The sequence below is a fragment of the Mobula hypostoma genome, chromosome 7, assembly GCF_963921235.1.
Source record: "Mobula hypostoma chromosome 7, sMobHyp1.1, whole genome shotgun sequence".
NCBI lineage: Eukaryota > Metazoa > Chordata > Chondrichthyes > Myliobatiformes > Myliobatidae > Mobula > Mobula hypostoma.
The window spans coordinates 164034287-164056897 of record NC_086103.1 but is presented as its reverse complement, the minus strand read 5'-3'; the positions used below and the strand labels follow the sequence as shown (position 1 = coordinate 164056897).

Sequence of the window (22611 nt, the reverse complement as noted above, 5' to 3'; positions counted from 1 at the left end):
CCACCACCCATATCCAAGCCATAAATAATATTGAAGAGGTAAGCACCTCGTTTATACTGAGGTTAGAAATAACCAACGGTAATTGAATGCAAACAAAACATTACCAAAAATACTTTTTATCCAACATGTATAAAATTCATGTTAAATACAGATTGACTTGACATGTAAAGTAGATTTTATCTCCCTCTGTCATATCGGTATAGCATTTAATTTCAGAAAGGAACAGAGACATATTCTGGGAGTCACATCTCTACAGGCATGTATTAATCCAACTCTTTCAGTCCCCACATCCTCATTTTGATAGCTTCCCAGATACAAACTCTACACTTCCAACTGATCTCTTCTTGCACTTTTTTTTCCTGCAGGGAAATATTTCTTGCACGTGAAATATTTCTTATCAGTTAGGGCCACAATTGATGCTATACTTGCGGAGTTTGAAAAGCCATTTGATAGTGTTGAATAGTGAAGACTCTGGAATATATCAATTAGGAGCAGAACAGATACAAAATTTGGTAAAAGGATAGGAAGGTGAAAAACAGCAGTAAATGGCTGCATTCTTTAATGTAGGTTGTATATTGTGAGGTTTCTTAAGATTTACTAGAAACACTGTGGTATTTTTGATATACATTAAACAATGTGACGGAGTCATGGGGCCCAAATTTGAAACCTGCAACAAAATTAAATTCTGTAGTGAGCAGTGGGAAAGGTTTAATAAATGTTAAGAATATCTAAACAATTCTGGGGCAATGAGCAAACATGTGGCCAAGATGCATGGATGCATATCCTAGTTGCCTGAATTGAGACCAGTAGAACCTGGTTGTGTATATTGTGGTAACGGATTTAGATTCAGGTCAGGTTCAGAGTGTACCAACCCAGTTAGCACTTCATCCAGGCCAATATGCTTGTTACTATCTCACATGTGCTCTGATCAGGATAAGTGCTGTCGCTCTCAAATAAATCAATAGCATAGATCAGATTATATTTGTGGTGATGGTTGGATTAGGTCAAGTATAGGAAAAAATGTTAAGCCCTTAATTAGATCATATTTGAGCTGGATGCATAAGTAAGAAGAAGAAGAATATCTTTATTGTCATTGTTGTGGAGCAATGAAACACAATTTAGCAGCTCAATGTTTTGCAGAATGACAAAGAATATATACATAAAATATACTCTAAAACCTCAGGAGTGCAGTCCAAAATTAATAATATATGGATGGGGGGTAGGACTATTGCACGCCTGCCATTCCTGGAAGTGTGATGTATTTAGCTGCCGCTGTCTTAGGAGGGGGGCAGGAGAAGGGAAGGGGGTGTTATACATTTCACTGCTTGTGGGTAGAAGCTGTTAAGGAGTCTCTTTGTTTTCGTCCTTAATGCTCTGTATCTCTTCCCAGAAGGTAGAGGGGAAAACAGGTGATGTCCAGGATGAGTGGGATCCTTTGAAATACAAGTAGCCTTCTTTTGAAGTCTGCCAGTATAAATGTCTCTGAGGGAGGGTAATGTTGTGCCAATAACCCACTCTGTTGCAAGTCCTTCCTGTTCTGTTCTGTGCAGCTGGCAAACCACACTGCACAGCAATACGTCAGGAGGCTCTCTATAGTCTCTAAGTAGCCCAACGCACTGACAAACTCTGATTTTAACAATAAGAATTTAAAATAGAGATTAGCTTTACTTGTCACATGTACATTGAAACATACAGTGAACTGTGTTGCTGGTGTCAATTCAAATCAGTGAAGATTGTGCTGGGCAGCCCGTTAAGTGTCGCCATGCTTCCAGTACCAAAATAGCATTCCCACAACTCAGTAGCCCTAACCTGTGTGTCTTTGGGATATGGGAGGAAAGTGGAACACCCCAAGGAAACCATGTGTTCATGGGAAGGACGTACAAACTCCTTACAGAGAGCAGAGGGAATTGAACCCCAGTCAGTGATTGCTGTAAAGCGATACACGAACCACTGTGCCATTCAGAATTAACTAATTATAAAGTTATTCCAATTTGACTATATTAAAGTTAAAAGGACATGTTAGATGCTTTACATCTCAACAGTGCAATCACATCAATAATCATCTCTTGTTATTAAATTAACATAATACAAGAATACTGTTGAGCAATTATGTACCTCTTGGTAAACTCTAAAGCTCTGAATAGATTTTCTGTAGACCTCTTAGATGTACAAAGGAGATGTGACAGTTCACGTACCTGGATAATAAAAGCCATCAACCTCTGACCTTGCAATTACCCTCTGCCCTCTGAAAGTATCCAAAATTCTCCTGGTCCGTTTTGTGATTTTTTTTACAGAGGGTCTATGGTTCCTTCTGCTGTCAGTCAGGGTCCCCAACTCCTGTCAGACGTAATTACAAAGTGATGTTTTTAAGACAGAAAGCGAGATTTTACAAAAAAAAGATGGTTTATCATGTTTATAATCTCATGAATGAGAAAAATAGAAAATAAGTTATTGTTAAAAGCAATTATTCTCAAGTTGACAAGCTTCAGTGATAGCATTAGATCCCTCAGTAGGAGTTAACCATAAAAATTGTAATAATCACAGAAATACTGATAGAAGAGGTTACTTGCGGTACTTTTGATATACTATTTTCATTCTTGTTTCTTACTTGGTATTAAAAATTACCAATGTTTAGCAACCAGTAGAGGCTTCATGCCTGGTCCCAGCAAACAGGTAATTTTGACTGCTGAGGGAAAGGCAGGGGTTCATGACAGATTCAAAGTACAGCGCTATCATTAATACATCTCTCTACTGTAATGTAGAATACCTTTTATCCATTGATACCTGAGCACATTTCCGGAGAACTAAGTTCAGAACCTGCACACAATGTGAGAAAATGTAATATTGTCCGTTTTGTCACAGAAAAAAAGTTACGGAAGTTTTGCATACCGGTAGTTGGAGAGCTGCAAAGGAATCTGGTGTCCTAGTGCATGTTTTACAATAAGCTACTAAGAAGTTACAGCAAGTAATGAGGACAGTTTCGATCTCTTAATTTAGGGAATAATGTTAATTTTTTTTATTTAGAAAAATGGAAAGGTAACAGGCCCTTTCGGCCCAATGAGTCCACACCACCACTTACACCCATGTGACCAATTAACCTACTAACCTGTACAAATCTGGAATGTGGGAGGAAACCAGAGCACCGGAGGAAACCCACGCAGTCACAGGGAGAACACTCAAACTCCTTACGGGCAGCGGCAGAACAGAGTTATGGTGACTGCTATTCTACCCTGCCATCCAAATACGATGTAAAGCAGTTCAGTGATTATTTACCAGACTAACAACCAGAATGGGTGGACTTTCTTATGAAGAACTGTTGGATAGCCTAGGTTTGCATCTGCCAGAGTTTAGAACAGCAAGTGGGGACTTGTTTGAAACATACAACATCTACAGGCTGAACGTGGAGAAGATGTTTCCTCTTAGGGAGGAACCTAGAAGCAGAGTCACAGCGAGGGACAACACGTTTTACCCAGAGAGTCACTGTGCCTGGAATAGGTTACCTGGGTAGCAGTGGAAGTAGGCAGTTTAGTGGAATTTAAGATGTTTTATACTTTATTGTCGCCAAACAATTGATACTAGAACGTACAATCATCATAGCGATATTTGATTCTGCGCTTCCCACTCCCTGGATTACAAATATTAAATATTAAAAATAGTAAAAATTAAGTAAATATTAAAAATTTAAATTATAATTAATAAATAGAAAATAGAAACATGGAAAGTAAGGTAGTGCAAAAAAAACAAGAGGCAAGTGAATATGATGAAAATAGATGGAAATGGATGATAAACTGGAGATGGACATTTAGTATATATTGGCGTCAAAGTCAACACAACATCATTGATCTTGGTGCAAAATGGCCTGTCCAGTGCTCTACTGCTCTGTATTCAAGGAAATGTCTTTGAACAGCATTTTTCAGAGGTAGTTAGATTTTGGATAAGCAAGGAGCAGAAGATCACTAAGATTGGATGAGAATGTGGAGTGGGGTTACAATCTGATCAGGTTTAATGTCTGGTGTCACTTCTGGTCTTAGTTTTCAAGTCAGCACTGGTATCCCTCAAGTGAACTACAGAGTTTCAAATAGCACAGCAACCATCCCCTCCATCCCACCGCCCTCCCCCAAACCCACCACACACTGTTGCCGGTAGTAAAAATCTCTATAAATGGACTTTGGGCCATAGGTTGGATCTATTCGCACTACTGCTTTAGCAAGCCTTTTACAAGACTTTATTGGCAAGGTTATCTCAGTAAGATTTACTCAGAGGTGAATTTCTAGATCCAAATCCAAATGAGAACTGATGCGTGGGTAAGGCCACTTACCCCATTTTTCAATCTGATCAGCTCCAACCTCATCTCCCCTTCTGCGCCTGTTCCCCATGGCCCGCAGTTCTCTGATCTTTCAAACTAGCACCCAGCGATCTAGCCTCTACAGCCTTCTAGTGAAGAAAATTCTAGATCATTGCTGCAACGTAGGAAAATGCGGCAGCAAATTTGCTCAAGTCAGGGTTGCACAAACAGGAAAAAGATAAACAACCAAATAATCCGTTCTATTGTTATTGGTGGATAAACAAGCATTTTCATGGACTGCCCTGCTCTTCCTGAAATTGGAATAATAATGGTTATGGAGCGGGCAGGATGTCTGGTAGATTTTTAAACTACAAAAGCAAGTTGATTAGAATGTGAAGTAAAGGATCAACAGTTTGACTTCCACCTATCTCCAAAATAACCTTCACCTTCTGTGGTATCTACACAGTGAACACTTTATTAGGTACACCTGTATACCTGCTCGTTAATGCAAATCAGCCAATTATGTGGCAGCAACTCAATTCATAAAAGCATGCAGATATGGTCAGGTGGTTCAGTTATTGTTCAGACCAAACTTCAGAATGGGGAAGAAATGTGATCTAAGTGACTTTGACCGTGGGAGGTTTGTTGGTGCCAAGTGGGGTGGTTGGAATATCTCAGAAACTGCTGATCTCCTGGGATTTTTCACACAAGTTTACGGAGAATGGTGCAATAAACAAAGGGCATCCTGTGAGTGGCTGTTCCTTTAGAGAAAATGCATTGGTAATGAGAGATGTTAGAGGAGAATGGTTCAAGCTGACAAGAAGACAACAATGACCCAAATAACTGCATGCTACAACAGTGGTGTGCAAAAGAGCATCTCTGAATTCACAACACATTGAACCTTGAAGTGAATAGGCTACGGCAGCAGAACAGCACACCAGGTTTTACTCCTGTACTCAATAAAGTGGCCACTGAGTGTACGTCCCTTTTTATGATTAATGAAAGCATCTCAACATCTGTCCCCTGAGGATACTAAATGTTTCAATAAGATCAACCTAGATTCTTCCAAGAGAGGCAGAAATGGAGGGAATTAATGAATCAGCACAAACAAATTTCTATTTTCATTCAGAGTATCTGTTAATTTAAGTTACATTTAACCATTTATAACTTGCCAATTAAATAAAACACAAAACCACAGCATCAATTTAATCGTTATAATGACATTATTCTCGCTGGCGAGTGCAGATAGGACAGAAGGCTTCTTATTTCCTCTAAAATTAGTCCTTTAAAAATTATCTGTTGAGCATTGCACATATTGAGTTCAGAGTAACACTGCAATTATTCCCCTTTTGTCCAACTGGAGCCCATCCATGTTATTTCCCATAAAGTCCCTAAATAGTTCTCATACATCAGCCCAATCAATAGACGAGTTGCTGCATCATCACTTGATTATTGACTTCGGCTAAAAATAGGACTTACATGAACACAGACAGATTGAGAATCCGGCCAAAAGATTGTGGCAGAATCGTGTGCATTGGGAAGGGGAAGGAGGCAAGATTTTGTTGAGAGTGGGTAAGTTTGGAAGAGAAGGGGTGGGTGGGGTGATGTGTAAAGTCGGAAGACAGGGATGGGGTTGGTGTTAAGAAGCCTGCATCCCCTGCAGCCTCCTAGTCATCATTAACCATATTCAAGACGAACATGTAAACATGCATGTGTATAAAATGGAAAAGGCTGAAGAACTCGCAGCAGGTCAGATACCATCAAATTGAGGGCTATTTAGGAAGGAAGACCATAAGACCATAAGACAAAGGAGCAGAAGTCGGCCATTCGGCCCATTGAGTCTGCTCCGCCATTTTATCATGAGCTGATCCATTCTCCCATTTAGTCCCACTCCCCTGCCTTCGCACCATAACCTTTGATGCCCTGGCTACTCAGATACCTATCAATCTCTGCCTTAAATACACCCAATGACTTGGCCTCCACTGCCGCCCGTGGCAACAAATCCCATAGATTCACCACCCTCTGACTAAAAAAATTTCTTCCCATCTCTGTTCTGAATGGGTGCCCTCCAATCCTTAAGTCATGCCCTCTCGTACTAGACTCCCCCATCATGGGAAACAACTTTGTCACATCCACTCTGTCCATGCACTTCAACATTCGAAATGTTTCTATGAGGTCTCCCCTCATTCTTCTAAACTCCAAGGAATACAGTCCAAGAGCTGACAAACGTCCTCATATGTTAACCCTCTCATTCCCAGAATCATTCTAGTGAATCTTCTCTGTACCCTCTCCAACGTCAGCACATCCTTTCTTAAATAAGGAGTCCAAAACTGCCCACAGTACACCAAGTGAGGTCTCACCAACGCCTTATAGAGCCTCAACATCACATCCCTGCTCCTATACTCTATTCCTCTAGAAATGAATGCCAACATTGCATTCGCCTTCTTCACTACTGACTCAATCTGGAGGTTAACCTTAAGGGTATCCTGTACGAGGACTCCCAAGTCCTATTGCATCTCAGAACTTTGAATTCTTTCCCCATTTAAATAATAGTCTGCCGGTTAATTTCTTCTGCCAAAGTGCATAACCATACACTTTCTAACATTGTATTTCATTTGCCACTTCTTTGCCCATTCTTCCAATCTATCCAAGTCTCTCTTCAGACTCTCTGTTTCCTCAGCACTACCGGCCCCTCCACCTGTCTTCGTATCGTCAGCAAACTTAGCAACAAAGCCATCTATTCCATAATCCAAATCGTTGATGTACAATGTAAAAAGAGGCGGCCCCAACACGGACCCCTGTGGAAAACCACTGGTAACCGGCAGCCAACCAGAATAGGATCCCTTTATTCCCACTCTCTGTTTCCTGCCAATCAGCCAATGCTCTATCCACGTATGTAAGTTTCCCGTAATTCCATGGGCTCTTATCTTGTTAAGTAGCCTCATGTGTGGCACCTTGTCAAAGGTCTTCTGAAAATCCAAGTATACAACATCAACTGCATCTCCCTTGTCTAGCCTACTGGTAATTTCCTCAAAGGGTTAGATTGATCTTTAGAGTAGGTCAAAAGGTGGGCCAAACATTGTGGACTGAAAAGCATGTTCAGTACTCTAATGTTCTGTGTTCTATGTTCTAACATCCCTCACCTCAGACCAGCGACTGATATTGCCAAGACTTTGCTTTGCTCACTATTTAACAGTACAACTATTTCCATATTCCACACTTCCTTATAATATGAAAGGAGGCCATCGAGCCCATTAAGTAAAGTCAGCATACCTTCAGGATATGGGACAAAAATCAACTTACTTGAAAGCAAAGCAAGTGAGAGCCCACAAATTCATGTTTTATGTGTCTATTCACATGGTTAGAAGCGTTTCTAATGTCTAAGTCAGTGTCTCACTAATCTACACTTATTAGCCACTTCATTAGATACCTCCTGTACCTAATAAAGTGGCCACTGAGCATATATTCTTGGTCTTCTGCTCCTGTAACCGATCTACTTCAAGGTTCCATATGTACGTTCAGAAATGCTCTTCCAGACACTAATGTTGTAACACATGGTTATTTGAGTTACTGTCTTCTTCCTGTCAGCTTGAACCAATCTGGCCATTCTCCTCTGACCTCTCTCATTAACAGGGCATTTTCGCCCACATATGCTGGATGGTTTTTTTTGTTTATCGCACCATTCTCTGTAAATTATTGTGACTGTTGTGCATGAAAATCCTAGGTGACCAGCAGAATCTGAAATACTCAAACCCCATTTGGCACAAACAACCATTCAATGGTCAGAGTCACTTAGATCACATTTCTTCCCCATTCAAGTCAAGTCACTTTTTATTGTCATTTCGACCATAACTGCTGGTACAGTACACAGTAAAAATGAGACAACGTTTTTCAGGACCATGGTGCTACATGAAACAATACAAAAACTACACTGAACTATGTAAAACAACACAAAAACTACACTAGACTACAGACCTACCCAGGACTGCATAAAGTGCACAAAACAGTGCAGGCATTACAATAAATAATAAACAAGACAATATGCACAGTAGAGGGCAGTAGGTTGGTGTCAGTCCAGGCTTTGGGTATTGAGGAGTCTGATGGCTTGGGGGAAAAAACTGTTACATAGTCTGGTCGTGAGAGCCCAAATGCTTCGGTGCCTTTTGCCAGATGGCAGGAGGGAGAAGAGTTTGTATGAGGGGTGCATGGGGTCCTTCATAATGCTGTTTGCTTTACGGACGCAGCGTGTGATGTAAATGTCCGTAACGGCGAGAAGAGAGACCCCGATAATCTTCTCAGCTGATCTCACTATCCGCTGCAGGGTCTTGCGATCCGAGATGGTGCAATTTCGAAACCAGGCAGTGACGCAGCTGCTCAGGATGCTCTCAATACAACCTCTGTAGAATGTGGTAAGGATGGGGGGTGGGAGATGGACTTTTCTCAGCCTTTGCAGAAAGTAGAGACGCTGCTGGGCTTTGTTTGCTATGGAGCTGGTGTTGAGGGACCAGGGGAGATTCTCTGCCAGGTGAACACCAAGAAATTTGGTGCTCTTAATGATCTCGATGGAGGAGGCGTCGATGTGTTCAGTGGAGGGTGGTTGCTCCGTGTCCTCCTGAAGTCAACAACCATCTCTTTTGTTTTGTCACACTCAGAGACAGGTTGTTGGCTCTGCACCAATCCATTAGCCGCTGCACCTCCTCTCTGTATGCTGACTCATTGGTCTTGCTGATGAGACCCACCACGGTCGTGTCATCGGTGAACTTGATGAAGTGATTCGAGCTGTGTGTTACAGTACAGTCGTGGGTCAGCAGAGTGAACAGCAGTGGACTGGGCACACAGCCCTGGGGGACCCCCGTGCTCAGTGTGATGGTGTTGGAGATGCTGCTTCCAATCCGGGAACTGACTGAGGTCTCCCAGCTAGGAAGTCTAGGATCCAGTTGCAGAGGGACGTTTGGTCTGAACAACAACTGAACCTTTTGACCATGTCCATATGCTTTTATACATTGTGCTGTTGCCATATGACTGACTGTTAAGATATTTATGTTAATGAGCAGGTGTACAGGTGTATGTAATAAAATGGCCACTGAATGTAGGTGCTGTCTGCAGTCAGATGCTGAATTATTGACTGATGCTAATAGCGATGAAAAGGAAGAGTATATAAAAATAATGAAATATTTTGTTGTGCTGGGTTATAGCTACTTATCTTTCAGAATGTACAAATTAATACTGCAGCAAATCAGGAATGGAGCAATTCTCTTTCCCTTTGAAGAGCTCTGCTACATGCAGGTGTCCACAATGCATCCAACAATTTCTGCAATTAATGTTCCTGCCTTCAATTGTCCTTAATCCTGAACAAGCAACATCATCAGGTCTGAAGGTAATTGCTCAGGTTTTCATGTGGCTGATTAGTGTTCAAAATAAAGCAGTTTTGACAATCTGATGAAAGGACTCATCAACAAGTTAAATAATAGCTTCTTTAGACAATGGTACGAGGCGGTAATTTCAATTGAGCCTCCAGACAGGATTTTAATCTATTGGAGTGGTTTATTATCCCCTGAAAAGCAAGATCAAATCATTCTGTTCTTATCTTGGGAGAGAAACTGGAACGATTAGCTGAAAAATTGGCTGCAGCAAATCTATTGCTAAAATATTTGTGAGTTTCCTTTCTGTTCATGTTTTGAAAAGTAAATTCTCAATGCAGGCAAATGGGATTAGTGTACATGGGCAGAAAGATCAGCATAGATATGGTGGGCCGAAGAGCTTATTTTTGTGTTGTATGATTCTGACTCTGTATCTTGAAGCTAGTTTCTGCAATGTAATAAGCTACAGGGAGTACAAAACTTTGAAGTAAATTTATTATCAAAGTACATATTCTAACTTGAGATTCATTTTCTTACAGGCAGCCAAAGTAGGATAAAGAAATACAACAGAATCAATCAAAAACTACACACAAAGATTTACAAACAACCAATACACAAAAGAAAACAAACTGTACATATAATAAATAAATGAGTACAGATAATTAAATAGATGGATAATACTGAGAACATGAGTTTTAAAGTCTATAGGTTGTGGAATCAGTCCAGAGTTGAGGTGAGTGAAGTTATCCACACTGGTTTAGGATCCTGATGCTCCTGAACCTGGTGGTGTGGGACCTGAAGCTCCTGTACCTCCTTCCTGTTAGCAGTAGTGAGAAGAAATCAGGGCCTGAATGGTGAGAATGGATGACGGATGACAGATGCTGCTTTCTTGCTATTCCCAACCAACGGTAATACCTACAGGAGATACTACCTCAAGAAGGCAACATCCATTATCAAAGTTCCCCACCAGCTGGGCCATGCCATCTTCTAACAAGTTCCATCAGGCAGGACGTATTAACATCCGAAGTCCCACACCGCCAAGTTCAACGTCAACTGCTTCCTTTCACCACTCGGTTCTTGAACTAGCTCCGAAAACCTAATAACGTTGTGTAGTAACACATTGACCACTTGGCACGAAAATGGACTTGGACTTTTGTTTTTACTCTAATTGTGATCTTGCTTGTAAAAATGTGCATAATTTATGTTTAATTTATGTTTTTCTTGTGAGTTCTGCTTATATGATGCTATTGCCTATGATGCTGCTGCAAGTTAAGTTTTTAATTGCACCTATACAAACACTTACTTCAAAGTTCAAAATATGTTATCAAAGTACATAAATGTCATCATATACAACCCTGAGATTCATGCTCTTGCAGGCATTCACAGTAAATATAACAAACACGATAGAATAAATAAAAGACCGCAGCCAACAGGACGGACAAACAGCGAATGTGCAAAAGACAACAAACTGTACAAATAGAAAAGAGAATAATACCAATAAATATTGAGAACATGAGATGAAGAGGCCTTGAAAGTGAGTCCATAAGCTGTGGAAACAGTTCAGTGTTGGGGCGAGTAAAGTTGAGTGAAGTTATCCCCTCTGGTTCAAGAGCCTGATGGTTGAGGAGTAATAACTGTTCCTGAATCTGATGGTGTAGGTTCTGAAGCTGCTGTACCTTCCTTCTGATGGCAGTGGTGAGAAGAGAGCATGACACACAAAAGGCCGGAGGAACTCAGCAGGGTCAGGCAGCATCTATGGAAAAAAGTACAGGCGACACTTCCGGCTGAGACCCTTTGGCAGGACTGGCCCAAAGTGTCAACTGTACTTTTTTCCATAGATGCTGCCTGGCCTGCCGAGTTCCTCCAGCATTTTGTGCCTGTTGCTTGGATTTCCAGCATCTTCAAATTCTCTCTTGTCTGAGAAGAGAGCATGACCTAGGTGGTACCAGTCCTGGATGATGGATGCTGCTTTCTTGCAACGTGCCATGTAGATGAGGCCAGTGGTGGAGAGGGCTTTACCTGTGATGGACTAGGCCATATTCACGACATTTTGTAGGATTTTCCATTCAAGGGCGTTGATGTTTCCATACTAGGCCATGATGCAACTAGTGTGGTGGAGAGTAAATTCACATCTATAGAAGTTTGTCAAAATTTTAAATGTCTTGCCGAATCTTCGCAAACTTCTAAGGATATAGAGGTGCTGTCATGTTTTTTTTTTCGAAATTGCACTTATGTGATGAGCCCAAGACAAGTCCTTTGACTTTTGTTTGTGATAATAAGCTCAATGTTGACTTTCGTGCATTATGACATTTGAAGACTGAAGAAGGATAAAGGCAAGGATATACGATCGTAATTAGCTCAGTTTATTCCTCCCAGGCAGGTTAGTGAAGGTTTACTTGAATCTCATGTTAGGATCAATATTTTCGTTGGCTTAGGAAATTTAGAGTAGCACACACAAAATACTGGAGGAACTCAGCAGGTCAGGCAGCGTCTATGGAGTTCGAAATTTTAAGTAAATTTATTATCAAAGTACATATACATTACCATATACAACCCTACATTCATTTCAAGGGCTAAAGACCATAAGACAGAGAATTAGGCCATTCAGCCCATCAAATCTGTTCCTCTATTCCTTCATGACTGAGTTATAATCCTTCTCAATCCTATTCTCCTGCCTTCTCCCTGTAACCTTTGACACACTTACTAATCAAGAACCTATCAGCCTCCATAGAGGGCCGAAGTTTTGGGCCAAGACCCTTATTCCTTTCTACAATGCTGCCTCATTTGCTGAATTCCTCCAATATTTTGTATGTGTTACTCTGGATATACAGCATCTGTTTAGAAAATTCAGACATTTGAGAAACAACTATGATGCAGAATAGACTGCAATAAGATCATTAGAAAAGTCACATGATTAGCTTTTGTACTCTGCTTTGGGCTCTACAGTTAAAGACCAATTGGAACAATAAACATTGAGTTCCCCTGATACTTTGTGTGCTCATAACTAAGTGTCAACAGTGACCCTCGTCCCTACAAGCCAGATCAAGAAGAACCCACATGCCATTATATATTTTAAGGTCAGTTCTTTACAGTAACAATTACTTGTGAAATATTGTGATTATTTCACAAGAAATACTATCAAAGTTTTGGAGGAACTCAGCAGGTCAGAGAGCATCCATGGAAAGGAATAAGCAGTCAATGTTTTGGGCCGAGACCCGGCATCAGAACTGGATAGGAACAGAGAAGTGTCTCAGCCCAAAATGGTGACTATTTATTGTTTCCATAGTTGCTGCCTGACCTGCTGAGTTCCTCCAGCATTTTGTGTGCGTTATTCTGGATTAGCAGCTTCTATACAATCTCTTATGTTTGTGATTATTTCATAAGAAATTGTATTTCATTATTATGAAATTATAAAGTACAGTAACAATTAATTTTGCAATAGCCACGATAAGGTGATGGGTGAACTGAGTCTTTCTGCATCTGTTGTAAGAATCATGAACATATATCCATTTCAGTGCTGCATAACCCAATATATACTACACGGACCTTCACCTTCGCAGCTTTCTGGAGATCAGAGGCTTGCTGTTCATATGAGTAGCCAGTGGAGATTTCATCCTCTAACAGAGTAACGTCCTCCTGAGGAATTGGCCAGCCCATTCTATCCAGAGCCTGGAGTAATGCCTCCTTATGCTCTCGAAATGAAATTGGTTTATCGCTGCTGAACCTTGTATGAAATATACACAAAGAAGAAATATGAGAAGATAATTTCACTTGCAACAGAAGTCTTCATGCAGCAGCAAACAGTCTGCTGGAGGAGCTCAGTGAGTCGAGCAGCATCTGTGTGAGGAAAGGGATTACTGATATTTCTGGCCAAAACCCTGCATCAGGTCTGAGAGTGGCGGGGAGAGATAGACTGCATAAAGAAGAGAGGGGGAGCGATGAGACAAGTTGATTGGTGGATTGATCTCTGTGCAGTTTTTTTGCAAAAAATTTTCTTTCTTACCTATCTCGCTCCTCTTGAGATAATGTTCTCCAGATAATCAAATTCAAACGCCTGGCAGAAGAGAAAAAAACAATAAATTGGAAATGCAGGTATGCTATTGTTTTAAAAATTAATCTAAAGTCAGCAAAAGAAACCAGCAAACTGCCTTTTTGCACTTTCAGAAGTCCATTTTGAACAAGTAAACAAAATCCCTTAAACCCTAAATGAAAAATGCAAAACATTGGATGTCGATAATCTGAAATGAGAACTAGGAATGCTGAAATTATTCAGCATGCTGACTGACCTACTGGGCATTTTCTGATCCTGTCCTGTAACAATAAATTATTTCAAGTAAGTGCGTGCAAGTGTTGAGATGTCCCATGAGATGAGTGAGAGACATTTCCAAATGGGCGGGAGGAGAGAGAGCAGCACGCCTGCGCGTGCGCAGCCCCCCGGTGAAAAATGATATCATATCTGTTAAATAGGGGCTGTGGACAATTCTGAGTTGATGGAGAATGGACGTGAAAGCACAGAGGAACATCTGGAGAAATTCCTGAAACTTCCGTTTGCTGCTGTCGTTACTGCATAGTCGGGAATCTTTCGGAGGGTAGGCCTCAAAATCCCCGGCCTTGCCTGCTTTTGGCGACCGAGAAGGAGGTCGAATCGTTCGGACAGAGATGGTGCTCAGTACTCGGTGTCGGAGAGCTGATCAGAGCTCGAAGTTTTCGGATGACTCAGAGTCGGATTGTGGTCGGCATGGCAGGAAGAGTTCTTCCTTCTCCCGTCTGCTTGAGATGTGGGACATTTGAGAGACTTTGAACTTTACTGTGCTCATGGACTTCTTCATCACGTTATGGTATTGTTGCACTGTTGTAACTATATGTTATAATTATGTGGTTTTGTCAGTTTTTTCAGTCTTGGTCTGTCCTGTGTTTTGTGATATCACACCGGAGGAAATATTGTATCATTTCTTAATGCATGCATTACTAAATGACAATAAAAGAGGACTATGTGTCTTCATAATCTAAATCACTAACACAATCACATACTAAACATTTGGGTCATCAGCACAAACTGCCAGTTCGTATAGTTTACTTGGATTTCCAGAAGCATTTGATAAGAGGCCAGTTAGATTGACCATAAGAACATAAAACACAGGAGCAGAAATAGACAACTAGGCTCTGCCTTTCCATCATGGCTGATTTATTATCCCTCTCAACCCCATTCCTCTGCCTTCTCTTCATAAACTTGGAGTGCAGTGTGGGGAAAATGAGTTATTTAAAAAAAAACAGATTTATAATAGTGAGTCTGTAAACTATTGTTAGGCAAACAGATTGGCTATACCAGTACATATAAAAGAAAAAGATAGCATGATTGCACAACAGCATGTGAGGTTCACAGAATTGGAAGGCAAGTAAAATGATTGTTACTTTATCACAGACCGGCAAAAAAAAGCATAAGAAAAAGACTCAGAGAAAGCAATAAGATTCCATATTCTCAAATCATCAAATTATAAAGCAAGGTAAGAGTAACTAAAGCAACACACATCAAAATTGCTGGTGAACACAGCAGGCCAGGCAGCATCTTTAGGAAGAGGTTCCTCTTCCTAGAGATGCTGCCTGGCCTGCTGCGTTCACCAGCAACTTTGATATGTGTTGCTTGAATTTCCAGCATCTGCAGAATTCCTGTTGTTTAAGAGTAGCTAAATCTATTTTTCTTTAATTTAGAGATAAAACACATCAACAGGCCCTTCTGGCCCAATAAGCCTGCAAGGCCCAATTACACCCATGTGCCCAATTAACCTACTAACCTGTATATCTTTGGAATAGGGGAGAAAACCAGAGCACCCAGGGGAAACCCATACAGTCACGGGGAAAACATAACAACTCCTCACAGCCAGTGGCAGGAATTGAACCCGGGTCTCTGGCACTCTAATAGCATTACTCCAGCTGCTACATCACCATGGCAACCACTTTTACAACAACTTTTTAAATGAATGAACCAGGAATATAAACATATAAATTTATTTTGAGTAAATAAAATGAATAGAGAAAATAACAAGAAGATTATAGGTAAAGCAAGAACTCTTTGCACTCAAACCCATCTCGCTGTATTGAAGAGTACTTTCCCACTAAGGATTTTGGATGGCTGCTGTTGCTAACGTACTCAACAAGCATCAATCACTGGTTCAATATAGTATAGATGAATGACAGAAAGGAGAACAGTGAACTGCAGTAGCCGAACAGTCCAGCCTGGATTTCTCTCGTTGCTGATTAAGAGATACATTAACACAACAGTATGCAGGCAAGTACATCCGATGCAGTATCCACTTACTTTTCATAAGTCTGGATAGCTTGGCGAAGCCTCACTTTGTAGTCCTTCAGGTTCACAGCCAACGGATTAATAAGTGTAATTTGCTTCTTGCTGTTGCTGCTGACGTGAGCTAAAGGCAGCACCTGGAATAAATTAGGAATAATATCTCACTGTGACATACCCAAAGTATAATTGTTATTTTTGACAAAATATCCACAGTAAAAATTGGCGAATAAGCCTTCAGGACAATACAGGCAGCAGGGTTTCGGATAAATACAAGAAGAGATTCTGCAGATGCTGGAAATCTGGAGTAACACACATAAAATGCTGGAAGAACTCAGCAGGTCGGGCATCATCCATGGAGAGGAATAAAGGGGCAACGTTTTGGGCCAAGAACTTTCATCAGTCAGCAATTAGGGAAGGAAAAAATCCAGACCTTGCAGAAGACCGGACCGAAGTGTTCAAAAAGAATAGTGGGACAGGAGACAGGAGAAGGGGTGGGAAATTCTTGCTGAGGAAATGGGCTCAAAGACGGAGGCAATGGAAGAACAGATGAAGCGCCCTAATGAAAGGTCTCAGCCTGAAACTTCAGATCTTTATTCCTCCCCAGCGTTTTGGATGAACTGAAGCTTGAGAAATACAGGGCAACCAGCTGGGATAGCACATTAATAGCTATACTTTAGATTGTAAAGGCTTGGATGAGGGTTCCAGCAGCAGCTGAATTAACAGAGAGAGAGAAGTTCTTTGTGATGAGATTTCACAGCACCCAGTATTATTTATCTAATATATCTGTTGAATCCAAGTACCTGTTAATCCAAGGAACATCCCCAAAAACGGGATCCATTAACTTCTTTTAACTACCTCTTCACCTGTCAGAAATACTAGGTTAAACACTAAGGACACAAAAGATTCTGCAGATGCTGGAAATCTTGACCAACACTCACAAAATGCTGGAGGAACTCAGTAGGTCAGCCAGCATCTATGGAGGGGAATAAACAATCAATGTTTCAGGCCAAGACCTTACTCAGTCCTGATGAAGGGTTTTGGCCCAAAACATTGGCTGTTTATTTCCTTCAATAGATGTTTAATAGCTTAAACAGTACCCAATTTTTGCAATCATAAGATATAGGAGCAGAATTCGGCTATTTGGCCCATCAAGTCTGCTCCGCCATTTCATCTTGGCTGATCCATTTCCCTGTCAGTCTGCATCTCCTATCTTATCCCCGTATCCCTTCATGTCCTGACTAATCAAGTATCTATCAACCTCTGCTTTAAATATACCAATGACTTGGCCTCCACGGCCACCTGTGGTGACAAATTCCACAGGTTCACCACTCTCTGGCTAAAGAAATTCCTCACTGGGTGTGAGGAATTAGTATGTGCTGACATCTGGAACGAAAATGAGAAATTCACAAGGAAACATCCTCCCATATATTCAAACCCCATGAATAAGACAAAGTTGAGCTCTCACCTCATCAAAGACTTTGGATACAATATACTTGTCCAAGACTGGGACATACTTTGCAGTCTGAGGGACAGCAGTTGGTGCAAGAGCATCCATTATCGTGAGTCGCTTGGCAATCAGGCTATTTGTCTTAAGCCACTGAGTGGAAGAAACATCCAGAGAGCTAAAATAATTGATAAAGAATGTTTCATGAAATGATAGCTTCAAAATGCATTTACTGTCATAAAAATAAGCATCAGGTAGAACTCAGCTTCATGCAAGTGCACATGTCCTTCATTTGCTAACAACGTATTATTTTGCTAGCAATCGCTTTTTGTCAGTGGTGTACAATGGATACAAAAAAGCATCTAGGTAGTTGCACACACTCTCTCTGAAGTACACTCAGTTACTACAAATATCTAATCAGCCAATCATGTGGCAGCAACTCAATGCATAAAAGCATGCGGACATTATCTAGAGGTTCAGTTGTTGTTCAGACCCAACTTCAGAATGGGGAAGAAATGTGATCTTAGTGACCTTGACCATGGAATGATCGTCGGTGCCAGACGGGGTGGTTTGAGTATCTTGGAAACTGCTGATCCGGGATTTCATGCACAACAGTCTCTCGAGTTTACAGAGAATGGCTGCAGTTTTGTGGGCAAAAGTGCCTTGTTAATGAGAAAGATCCGAAGAGAATGGCCAGAAAGGTTCAAGCTGACAGGAAGATGACAGTAACTCAACTAACCGCTCGTTACAACATTGGTGTGCAGAAGAGCACCTCTGGATCCACAACATGTCGAACCTAGTAGTAGATGGGCTACAGCAGCAGAAGACAATGAATATACATTTAGTAGATCCAGGAAGTATCCAATAGAGTGGCCACTGAGTGTATGCACACATATGAGTATTTCAGATCTTAATTATTTCTTCTTTGTTTTTAATTTATGACATAATAACATATAATATCTCTCATTCTCAAACTCACTCAGAACAAGTATTGACAAAATACTTTCCACTTAAGTGACAGCTTTGACTGCTGTTGAGCCGGGGCGGGGGGGGGGGGTGCGCAGACTGTCACCGGCTGTGGCAGCTGCCCTATCAGTGCAGCCAGCCACTTCAACAGGGAGTGGTGCTGCCCTCCTTCCTGCCTCCTTTGGCCTTGCCCATGGACCAGGAGCCAGGCAGAAACGACACGGTCCAGTGCACAGATCACCGGCAATCTTCTGGCAGCAGAAAGTCTCTCCCAGTCTACAACCAGAAACCAAAAGGTGCATTTTTAATGAAATAAACCTAGATTTAAAAGTAAAGAAAAAGGATTTGAACTCATTGATTATTAATACAAAGTTATGACTTGCAGTTGAGAAACATAAACACAGCATTAAAAACAGCACTAAAGGAGATACACTCAGTAGCAACTTTATTAGACACCTCCTGTGCCTAATATGGTGGCCACTGAGTATTTGTGTATGTTCATTGTCTTCTGCTGCTGCCGAACATCCACTTCAAGGTTTGACGTGTTGTGCATTCAGAGATGCTCTTCTGCACTCCACTGTTGTAACAAATGGTTACTTGAGTTACTGTCACCATCCTGTCAGTTTGAACCAGTCTGGGCATTCTCATCTGACCTCTCTCATTAAGAAAGCATTTTGCCCACAAAATTACTGCTCACTGGATTTTTTTTGCTTTTCACACCACTCTCTGTAAACCCTGGAGACTGTTGTGAATGAAAATCTCAGGAGATCAGCAGTTTCTGAGATACCCAAACCACCCTGTCTGGCACCAACAATCATTCAATAGTCAAAGTCACTTAGATCACATTTTTCCCTATTAACAACTGAACCCCTTGACCATGTCTGCGTGCTTTTATGCATTGAGTTGCTGCCACAAGATTGACTGATTAGATATTTGCCTTAGTGGACAGGTATACAGGTTTACCTAATAAAGTGGTCACTGAGTGCAGAAGCAGGAACAGATCATTCGGCTACTCACACCCTTCGGTATGGTCACAGTTGTGCAATTACCACCTTCATTTGTCCTAGTGTTTTACATTGAAAAAAGTTGTCCGCTGATTAATTGAAGGTAAGGACTATTTCCCATTGAAAGTCAAACGATGTCATACACTTGGTGATACTGAGCGTGTAATGCTTACCATTCCGTCCACTGAGATAGTGATACATTTAACATACTTTTACAGTGTTCAGATATAATTGACATAAAAAATAACTTCTGCAATTAAAAAAAAGCATTGGAAGAATTATTCTATGGCATTTTGCCCGCCATATTATTAATTTTCACTTACTTTACAACTTGCCTTCCTGGCTCTATAGGTGGAGTTTCTGATTTACTAAGGCCTGTGAGGGAAAGCATGAGAAGTCTTAAAGATGAAGATATCAATGATCATTTTCAATTACATTCAGCGTCACGCTTAATTTGAAAAATCTAATGTGCAAAATTTACAAAAATAAAGTACAAGTTATATTCCTGGAAATGCTTCCTCAGTCAGAAAAAAAAAACGTGTTTATTGCGGAGGCTACATCTACTTAATGTAAGTCGAATTTCGGAAGCCTAAGTAGAACACAAAGCCACAGATATACGGAGTGTGTTTAGCATTATTGATCATGAATGAATTTACAGTTATTTTAGCACTAAACACTCAGATTTTGAGTGTCCCTTTAGCATATTGATTAGTGCAATCGCTTTACAGTGCCAGCGATAACCGACTGAGGTTCGACTACAGCCGCTTTCTGTCAGGAGTTTGTACGATCTCCCCGGGCCCATGACGGTTTCTATCGGATGCTCTGCTTTCCTCCCACATTCCAAAGATGCGTGGTTAGAGTTATTGCGCTGTTGGCATGTTATGTTGGCACCAGAAGTTTGGCGACACCTGTGGGCTGCTCCCAGCACATCCTCAGACTGTGTGGGTCATTTACGCAAAAACAACAAAAGCAAAAACAACTGTATGTTTTGAGGTATATGTGACAGATAAGGCTAATCCTTAAGCTCTCGAATGTCCTCAGCTCCCAGTAAGTGGCAACACAAATGTATAGGGTAAAGAAGGTGTACGGCATGCTGGTGGGGCATTGCCTATAAACATTGGGAAGTCATGTTGTAGACATATATAATTTTCAGTAGGCCGCATTTGGAGTATTTTGTGCAGTTCTGGTCACCAGGATATGGAGGCTTTGCACAGAGAGCAGAAGTTGTGACCAGTGTGTTGCCTGGATTGAAGAGTATTGACCATAAGAAGGGGATGGACACATTTAGACTTTTCTTCTAGGAGGAGATAAAATTATGAGGAGTATAGACAGAGCAGACAGTCCTTATCCCCAGGCGGAATTGTCAGAACTAAAGGGCATAGGGTTAAGGTGAGAGGGGGCAGTTTCAAGAAGAATTGTGAGGTAATTCTTTCTTTATATAGCGTCGTGGGTGCCTGGAACATGCTCCCAGGGAAGTGGTTGAAACAGATATATAAAATAAGCAGCATTTAAGAGGAATTTCGTGAAGATTATGAACAAGTAGGGAACCGAAGCATGCAGACCACGCATGGGGGACTTGTTTAATTTGGCCTCATGCTCGGTGGGCTGAAGGGCCCATTCTTGTGCTGTATGCTTTTCAGAATGGACTGAAACCTGCCCCATAAACTGCAGCCGTACGCTCCATTTCAAAGCACATCACCCAAACAGGGCACAAGCCAAGAGGAAACTCTAACAAAGCTGCACTACGGTATAACCAGACCACAACTTGATCTGGCTGCCAAGAAACAAAGGAAATGCTCAGTCACTGGAGAGAGCGTGAAGAAGAATTCCAACAAGAGTCACTTGCTACCGCTTGGAGAAAAACCATAAATTAACCTTGTGCTGCTCACACTTCTCCAATGAGTGCTTTTTTAAAAAAAAACTGGTTATTCCTGGTGCACAGCCTCGCTCATCAAGAAAATACATCTGAAATGTGGATTTATGTGGGTGAGCATTAGTCGAACATTACATCAGAGTCATGCACTGTTTGTGTGTGTCCCTTTCATTCACTCCCCAACAAATAATTCTCTCTACCTCTATATACTGTATGACAGCTTCTCAGCTGGTCTACTATGTTCCTGAGTTGAACTGAGGGCAAAAAAAATATTTGCAATTGAGCAATAATTTGGTGGGGATGTGTCCGAGGTAAGTTTTTTTACACAGAGAGCGGTGGGTGTGTGGGAAGCACTGCTGGAGTGGTGGTAATGGCAGATATTTAAGAAACTCTTAGCTAGGCACATGGATGACAGAAAAATGGAGGGCTATGTAAGAGGGAAGGGTTAGATTGATGTTGGAGTAGGTTAAAAGGTTGGCACAACTTCATGGGTTGTCCTCTTAACCTACTCTAATATCAATCTAACCCTCCTATGTTTGATGATTTAACTTCTGATGGAAAACCTAGTTCTTTAACTTACCATTCAGGACCTTCAATTCCTTGTTATAATTATTCACGAACAGCTCCTTGTTTTCTGGAAGCATCCATCCATCCAGCAAACTCTCATTGACTTTAACACCATTACTTAAACTCCTAAGTAGGCTAGAGTTTGTGTGTGCTATGAAGAAACCACAATGATACTGCGTTACTGTCATTGCACAGATATGCTAAATAACCACATTCAGGACGACAGATCGAAAGGTTGTGCTCTGGGGGTTAGGTTAATAAAGATGGGGAGGAGTCTTGTGTGGAGGATACAGATGGCAATGAATGGTTTCTATATTCAGTAAGTTGTATATAATTGGATAGCCTCTTGTTGAAGTGTGATAAATATAAATGATCGTTGCTCAAGAAAGTAGAATTATCACAGATCAACAAAGGTCTAAACATTTAGCAACATTGCTTTTCCTTTGCATTGAGTTACCAACAACAAATCTGGACTAATATATCTTTGGCTATTAATTAATCTCAACATTGAAATATATCTTCTACTATTAATTTAACTTCAGAATCAGAATCAGATTTAATATCATCGGCATATGTTGTGAAATTTGTTGTCTTTGTGGCAGCAGTACAATGCAATTCACAATAATAGAAAAAAACATTAATTGCAGTATATATATATACACGTGCACATTCAATGAATCTCAATATTCAAATGTACATACTTTCTTAAAAATGTAAGGATTTAGATTCATTATAATTCTGAAAGAAGAATAATAATGTCTCCAATGAATCGTCCCTGTCACTACAATGCATGAAGAGACAAATCATTATT

The 22611-nt window shown here is 40.9% G+C and overlaps 1 protein-coding gene across 4 annotated transcripts in view; it reads right to left on the bottom strand.

Annotated features, from left to right (window-relative positions):
• Positions 1-22611, bottom strand: part of LOC134349729 (von Willebrand factor A domain-containing protein 3B-like) — a 180619-nt gene that overhangs the window by 46542 nt on the left and 111466 nt on the right. For all 4 annotated transcript variants that reach the window (XM_063054493.1, XM_063054494.1, XM_063054495.1 and 1 more), the window contains 7 exons: positions 21814-21951; positions 19684-19735; positions 17412-17568; positions 15962-16083; positions 13649-13699; positions 13192-13369; positions 2196-2337 (listed from right to left, as the gene is read on the bottom strand). In XM_063054493.1, the coding sequence (XP_062910563.1) occupies positions 2196-2337; positions 13192-13369; positions 13649-13699; positions 15962-16083; positions 17412-17568; positions 19684-19735; positions 21814-21951 (840 nt within the window). The remainder of the gene's footprint in view (positions 1-2195; positions 2338-13191; positions 13370-13648; positions 13700-15961; positions 16084-17411; positions 17569-19683; positions 19736-21813; positions 21952-22611) is intronic.